The 7,947-nt window shown below is 42.4% G+C and overlaps 1 protein-coding gene across 3 annotated transcripts; it reads left to right on the top strand.

Moving 5' to 3' along the window:
• The first annotated feature begins 234 nt into the window (after nucleotides 1–234).
• On the top strand, nucleotides 235–7,738 carry LOC310669978 (uncharacterized protein). Of its 3 annotated transcripts, XM_083458555.1 has the most exons (3): nucleotides 235–491; nucleotides 2,870–3,056; nucleotides 5,329–7,738. In XM_083458555.1, exons 2-3 carry the CDS (start codon nucleotides 2,957–2,959, stop codon nucleotides 7,080–7,082), a joined length of 1,854 nt encoding a protein of 617 aa, XP_083314681.1. In that variant the 5' UTR covers nucleotides 235–491; nucleotides 2,870–2,956; the 3' UTR covers nucleotides 7,083–7,738. The 3 variants fall into 3 exon arrangements, with proteins under 3 accessions (XP_083314681.1, XP_083314682.1, XP_083314680.1); XM_083458556.1 differs by lacking the exon at nucleotides 2,870–3,056; XM_083458554.1 differs by lacking the exon at nucleotides 235–491 and having other exon boundaries at nucleotides 2,714–3,056.
• The last annotated feature ends 209 nt before the right edge of the window (nucleotides 7,739–7,947 follow it).

Below are 7,947 nucleotides of genomic sequence, written 5' to 3'. Positions count from 1 at the left end.
ATAACACAAGCCAAAACACAATCCACCCTAAGTATCTCTCCACAGTGCCGTTCCTTAAAATACCATCTGAACAAAATTGGTGAAGCAGTAAAGAGTTTATTGAGGACAAGACGTTCTTGCAAAAGCGGGGGTCCAAAGCAGGCACAGTCCAGCTGGAGCAAAGCATGAGCTTATATTCCCCATGCACACGTTCCGTCTCCCCATTGGTTGGGTGCTGCAAGGTTTTCCTTCCCCCAATTATCAAATAACAGACAAGCGGCTGAGCGTGGGGAGAAACTTCTCCTTCCTCCTCTGAGTTGCCTCCACTTCCGGCTTCACCAGCAGAGATAAAATTGGAGCTGGCAAAGGAGGGAGGGAGGCGGGAAGGGGGGCTGGGTCGTGCGGAGGCGGAGGAGGGGCTTCTTCCTAATCAAGCCTCCTAATTAAGCGCCCTCACTCCCTGCCTCCCACGCGGGGGCTCCTATTCCCGCCCCAGCTGCCCGGGATTTCGGGTGAGTGCAATGCCAATGGCGGGGAAGGAGGGAAGGGGCTTTGCGAGGGGGTCCAGGATGAGAAGCCCCGGGGCGGGGAGAAGAGAAGGGCGGAAAGGGAGCTGTTCCCCTAAAGGGGGCCTTGAAGGGGGGAGGGAGCTTCCTCCTGCATGGATCTGGTGCAAAGGGAGTTGCAGGGAACTTCTTACTCTGCTATGCATCTCTGTGTTTTTCTCTTGTAAGCTGCCCTGTGATCTTTGGAGGAAGGGCAGTATAGAAATGTGAAGAATAGCTGTAAAAATAGGAAGCCCTCTTGCGTTCAAGAGGGGGGGGGGGGTTGGGACAAAGTCTCTGATCAGCATGCATAGCAGGATGGGCTTAGGAGGGAATAATAATAATAATAATGATAATAAAAATTTAAAAAATTAAAAAATAATTCATTACTTGCACCATGCCCATCTGATTCCGTTGCCTCAGCCACTCTGGGCGATTTCCATCAAAAACACCAAAAAAATTAAAACATCGAAAACTTCCCTGAACAGGGCTGCTATCAGAATACTTCCATTTTGTAGAAATGGCCTTTGAATTTAAAGAAATGCCCTCTCTAAGGAACCCCGTGGTGTAAACGTGTATGTTGTCCTCTAGGTCCAAACACATAGTAAGAGCAAGCAGTGCTCCAAAGTGCTTCTCTTGTGAACTTGCCATATAAGTTGTTTACTCCTGACCAAAACTCCCGTTTCCCAAAAGGACTGGAGAGGGGGGGGGTCTCCTCACCACTTTTAACCCCCCCACTCCCACCGCCTGGCAGGCAGAGGACGTGTTCATTCACAATCCCAGTAAACCATGTGTTTATCTGAAGTGAACCAGGCGCTGCAGCTCCTTCCCCTCTCAATGGGCTGCAGAGGAGGAAAGGGATGGGATTGAAGGCTCTTCCTGCCTCTCTCCCCTGAGCAAGAAGAGCAAAGGGTGTTTGCAGGGCAGGAGGGCAGAGGAGGAGGCGGCAGCGAGGGCAGAGGGAGCAGTGGGTGGATCCACCGCCTCTCCCAGGGGGTCCAGATGCAAGCAAGGGGCTTCCTTCTTCTCCATGCAAGGGCCACCCATGTATTCAGAGCAGTCCTTTGCAGATTAACTCTTAAGTTCCAAGGGATCTACTCTCAAGGCCACTAATGTGCATACTATGCCAGCCTTAGGAAGGGAGGTGGGACAGGGAGGTGAAAGGAATTGCCAAAGGTGTTTGAAAATGGGTGGAGGCTCTTGGGAAGGGGTCTTTTTCTATGCAACAACTGCAGTGAGGATGCTGATTGCCAAGGGGTAGAAAGGAGATAAAATTCCATTAAAAGAGGAGTGGCAAGTAAAAATCCTTCAATATATAGAAGTAGCACAGATGACGGGAAAGATAAGAAATCAATTGGCCCAAAAGTTTAAACGGGAATGGGAGCTCTATAGACAATATTTAAAAGAACAGTGCCCCTTTATAAAAACTTTAGAATGCTTTGAATAACTCTCGGAATTGAATAAGGTATAAAGAATTCAGACAAGAATTAACAAAGATAAGAAATCGATCAGCCCAAAAGTTTAAAAGGGAATGGGAGCTCTATAGACAATATTTAAAAGAACAGTGTCCCCTTATAAAAACTTTAAAATGCTTTGAATAACTCTCGGAACTGAATAAGGTACAAAGTATTCTGACAAGATTTAACAAAGATAAAGTTTATTGAAAAATAGAGGCAAGTAATTAAGAAAATTGCCAACCTAGCAGTTCGAAAGCACGTCAAAAGTGCAAGTAGATAGATAATTTTTTTATTACATACCGCTCCGGCGGAAAGGTAAACGGTGTTTCCATGCGCTGCTCTGGTTTGCCAGAAGCGGCTTAGTCATGCTGGCCCCATGACCCGGAGTGCAGACAAACGCCGGCTCCCTCGGTCAGTAAAGCGAGATGAGCGCCACAACCCCAGAGTCATCCATGACTGGACCTAACGGTCAGGGATACCTTTACCTAATTAAGAAAATAAATAACCTATATCAAGGAAGTCGGAAGTTGATGGGTGGAATAATTTTGTGCATTTGTGATGTATTGTTCTATTTCTTTTGTATTGTGTAATGTATTGTGCTTTTTTGTTTTGTTTCTTTTCCTATTTATAAGCTTTTGGTGTGTATGTGTGTGCTGATTTTAAACCAATAAAGATTGAATAAACAAAATAAAATGAATAAAAATAAAATAAAATAAATAAGGAAGGGAGGTGATGAAAGGAATTGGCAAAGGTGTTTGAAAATGGGTGGGGGCTCTTGGGAAGGGGGTGCCCAATTGGGGCTTCTCCAGGGGCAGCAGAATGTCTTGGGCAGGAGAATCCCTGCAGGGGCTCTCAGACTCCCTTGGCTTCTTCTTCCCTCCCTCCCAGGAAGCTGCAACTTGCTCTGGATTCTGCGCTCCTCAGGAAGCTGAACCTGCAAACCTAGCTGTGACTGAACCTGCAACCCTGGCCAGGATGGAAGGAGGAAGATGGACGGTTGACCTGGTCAGGCTCTCTCCCGCATCCCTCCCCACAACCTCTGAGCATTCCCTCCCAGGACCCTTGGAGAAATCTGGTGAGTTCCAGGGGAGAGGAGATGGGGACAGGGATAGATGGATGGTGGAGGGAGAAAGGGGAAAAGATGAAGAGGAGACAAATGGAAGGAAGTTACTGACAGGAAGAAGGAAGGGGTGAGGCCTTCTCCAAAGCAGCTCTTTGTTTCTTGAATCCCTATCATAAAGTAGTGGGGGCAGATTTTCTTCCTCCAGGATTTTAAATCTTAGGAGTTACAGTGGTACCTTGGTTCTTAAACATAATCGGTTTCCGGAAGTCTTCCAAAACCAAAGCGTTCCAAAACCAAGGCATGATTTCCCGTAGAAAGTAATGCAAAATGGATTAATCCATTCCAGATTTTTAAAAACAACCCCTAAAACAGCAATTTAACATGAATTTTACTATCTAACAAGACCATGGATCCATAAAAAGAAAGCAATAATCAATGTTCTGTACAATAAAATAAATAAGACAGCATTGTAGATGATAAAAAAAAAAAATCTTACCTGCACTGATGATAGTCATTGTTTGAATGGGGGGCTTTTATCCCTTTCCACAGTTAATCAATCAATAAATCAATCAATCATAAAACAAACAAACAAGTCTCAGTCAAAATTGAAAAAGCCTCACAAACAAAAACGCAAAAAATAGGAAAAAATAAAGCAGCAAATGTCACCTCGGAACACTGCAACCAGTAACAGCTTTAATATTTTTGGCAATACATTCATTTTTATTACTGATATTCTTCCCCAAAATGATAAATTCATTCTTCCCCATATCGCTAAATCTCTTTTTATTTCTTTCCACACATTCTCCTTATTGTCTTTAAAAATATTAATATTCTTAGCTGTCAAACATATCTCTCAGTATTTGACTTTTTTATGTATAACTAATTCTGTTTTCTGTTGTAATTCCTATTTGTCTTGCTCCATCATGTGTTTTTTTACCAAAAACTTAGTCTTATTCTTGTTTAGTTTAAAGCCTCCAGCCTGCCTGAAGTCCTGTATCTTTTTTACTACCTTTGTTGGAGTATTTTTGGGATCTTTCACTGTTATTACAAGGTCAACTGCCAAAGCTTTTAATTTATATGCTTTATTTTCTACTGTTATTCCTCTAATTAATTTCTACACTTTTTCTCTCTCGCAAGAACCTCTGGTACAAAAATAAATAATAATGGTGATAGGGGATATCCTTGTCTTGTCCCCTTCCTTATTTTACACTTTTCTGTTATAACCTTATTAACAATCAGCATAGCCTGTTGGTAAGAATAAATTGCATCAATTCCTCTCCCAAATGCTTCCCCAAAACTCATTTTTTCTTTTATCTTTTTCATAAAAGTCCATGAAACATTATCAAAAGCCTTTTCAGCATCAATAAACATTTAGGCCGCTTTTTTCTCATTTCTTACTTCCAAATATTCAATAATATCAATTAGATTCCTTATATTCTCCTTCATCTGACGTCCTGGTAGAAAGCAGGCCTGCTTGTCATGATTTTTTTCTGCTAAAACACCTTTCATTCTATATCCCAAAATATGATCAATACTCTAAATGGACTTCTATGGACTTCCATCCTACAGGAGTGATGGCCAACAACTTGGATAGCTTGAAAAAGAGGATTAGACTCAAAGCACAGGAAGGCAGAGGACTCTTGTACTCAAATCCTGCTTGCTGGTTTCCCGCAGGCATTTAGTTGACCACTGTGAGAACAGGATGTTGGACTAGGTGGGCCTTTGCCCAATGAGCAGGCTCTTCTTATATTCTAATATAGGCATCCCCAAACTTGGCCCTCCAGATGTTTTGGGACTACAACTCCCATCATCCGTAGCTAACAGGACCAGTGGTCAGGAATGATGGGAATTGTAGTCCCAAAACATCTGGAGGGCCAAGTTTGGGGGTGCCTGTTCTAATATATTGCAATATTTTTAAAGTTACATGTGGCATAGTAACACAAAAGTTTTACTTCTTAGTCATAGGAGAGACTGCTACTTGACCCTGTGATCATTTCCTCCCTGGAAAACGAGAAATACAGAGATGTGTCTAAGAAGCCAATTCCACCATCGATTATAAAATAATGCAGTTTATTAAGTGTGAACGGAGTGATCATGTGTTGTTCTTGCCATTATCTCACCTGCATCCCTAAAAGTTTGGAACAATGGAGAGGACAATGGAGAAATGAGACAGTGTTAAAATAGGAGAAGGTGCATATTGGGATTGACGTGTGTTCAGTTCCTTTCTTGTCTTTCTTGTAAGTCTTAACAAGATTCTCCCCACCCCGCCCCCACTCCCAAACAGGTGAGGAAGATGATGGCCAGAATTCTATGGAGCCATCTGTGAATTCATTGGGAAGAACAAAGAAACAGTTTAAATGCCTGGAATGTGGGATGTGCTTTAGTCACAGTGGAAGACTGAGGATACATCAACGAATTCACATAGAGGAGAAACGATTTAAATGTACTGACTATCGAAAGAGCTTCAGGGAAAATGGAACTCTTAGAAAACATCAAGAAACTCACACAGCGGATATACCATTTGAATGTATTGAATGTGGAAAGTGCTTCAGTCGAAATGGAAAGCTTAGGATACACCAACGAACTCACACGGGGGAGACACCATTTAAATGTATAGAATGTGGAAAGTGCTTCAGTCAAAATGGAACACTTAGAATACACCAACGAACTCACACGGGGGAGAAACCATTTAAGTGTATTGAATGTGGAAAGAGCTTCAGAGGAAGTGGAGACCTTAGAATACACCAACGAACTCTCACTGGGGAGAAACCATTTAAATGTATTGAATGTGGAAAGAGCTTCAGTGGAAGTGGACACCTTAGAAGACACCAACGAACTCACACGGGGGAGACACCATTTAAATGTATAGAATGTGGAAAGAGCTTCAGTGGAAGTGGAAATCTTAGACAACATCAACGAACTCACACAGGTGAGAAACCATTTAAAAGTATTGAATGTGGAAAGAGCTTCATTCAGTATGGAAACCTTAGAAGTCACCAACGAACTCACACAGGGGAGAAACCATTTGAATGTATTGAATGTGGAAAGTGCTTCAGTCAAAATGGAACACTTAGAATACACCAACGAACTCACACGGGGGAGAAACCATTTAAATGTATTGAATGTGGAAAGAGCTTCAGAGGAAGTGGAGACCTTAGAATACACGAACGAACTCACACAGGGGAGAAACCATTTGAATGTATTGAATGTGGAAATAGCTTCAGTAGAAGTCAACACCTTAGACTACACCAACGAACTCACACGGGGGAGAAACCATTTAAATGTATAGAATGTGGAAAGAGCTTCAGTGGAAGTGGAGACCTTAGAAAACATCAACGAACTCACACGGGGGAGAAACCATTTAAATGTATAGAATGTGGAAAGAGCTTCAGTCGAAGTGGAAATCTTAGACAACATCAACGAACTCACACGGGGGAGAAACCATTTAAATGTATTGAATGTGGAAAGAGCTTCAGAGGAAGTGGAGACCTTAGAATACACGAACGAACACACACGGGGGAGAAACCATTTAAATGTATAGAATGTGGAAATAGCTTCAGTGGAAGTGGAAATCTTAGAAAACATCAACGAACTCACACAGGGGAGAAACCATTTGAATGTATTGAATGTGGAAATAGCTTCAGTAGAAGTGAACACCTTAGACGACACCAACGAACTCACACAGGTGAGAAACCATTTAAATGTATTGAATGTGGAAAGAGCTTCATTCAGTATGGAAACCTTAGAAGTCACCAACGAACTCACACGGGGGAGAAACCATTTCAATGTATTGAATGTGGAAGGTGCTTCAGTGAAAGTGGACACCTTAGAAAACACAAACGAACTCACACGGGGGAGAAACCATTTAAATGTATTGAATGTGGAAAGAGCTTCAGTGACAGTGGAAGCCTTAGAAGTCACCAACGAACTCACACAGGTGAGACACCATTTAAATGTATTGAATGTGGAAATAGCTTTAGTAGAAGTGAACACCTTAGAATACACGAAGGAACTCACACGGGGGAGAAACCATTTTAATGTACTGAATATGGAAAGAGCTTCCATCCATATAGACACCTTCTAAGACACCAACTATCACACGGGGAAGAAACCATTTTAATGTATGGCATGTGGAAGGAGATTCAGCTACAGTAGAGCACTTAGAATACACCAACTAACTCATACAGGGGAGAAACCATTGGAACGTATTGAATGAGGGATGAGCTTCAACAGGAAGGATAAACTTACATTACATTGGCCAACTCCCACAGGGGAGAAGCTTAAGTCAATATGGAAACTTAGGAAACATCCGCTAACTCACGTGGGGAAAACCAGATTTATGAAACATGGAAAAAGCTTCAGAGGGAGTGGAGACCTTAATATTCATTAAAAAATTCACACAGGCAGGAAACCATATAAATGTATGGAGTTTTCCACTCAGGTTTTTGCCAGATTACCTGGGAAGTGAAGATGACTGTCTCTGGATGTACAGAAAAGAATGTGGCAGTGTTTGTTTTCAATAATAATAATAGTAACAGCAACAATAATAACAATATAATTTATACCACACCCCTCTGGCTGGATTTCCCCCACGGCACAGCCACTCTTGGTGGCTTCCAACAAAATATTGAAATACAATAGTCCTTCAGATATTAAAAGCTTCCCTAAATAGGGCAGCCTTCAGATGTCTTTTATAGTCTGGTGGTTGTTTTTTCCTTTGACATCTGGTGGGAGGGTATTCCACAGGGAGGGCACCACTACCAAGAAGGCCTTCTGCCTGGTTCCCTGTAACTTCTCGCAGTGAGGCAACCACCAGAAGGCTCTTGGTGCTGGACCTCCATGTACAGGCAGAACGATGGGGGTGGAGACTCTCCTTCGGGTATACTGGATCAAGGCCGTTTAC

This window comes from Podarcis tiliguerta (genome assembly GCF_965153285.1).
Source record: "Podarcis tiliguerta genome assembly, contig: HAP1_SCAFFOLD_191, whole genome shotgun sequence".
Classification (NCBI taxonomy): domain Eukaryota; kingdom Metazoa; phylum Chordata; class Lepidosauria; order Squamata; family Lacertidae; genus Podarcis; species Podarcis tiliguerta.
Note: the sequence above shows the minus strand (reverse complement) of the source record. Positions and strands in the feature narration are given on the sequence as shown.

Bases quoted from the DNA above. Each gene is read 5' to 3' on its own strand.
- LOC310669978 (XM_083458554.1), top strand. From the start codon at position 2,801: ATGTCTTGGGCAGGAGAATCCCTGCAGGGGCTCTCAGACTCCCTTGGC. The intron at 3,057-5,328 runs GTGAGTTCCAGG...ACTCCCAAACAG, and splicing joins AGGACCCTTGGAGAAATCTG to GTGAGGAAGATGATGGCCAG.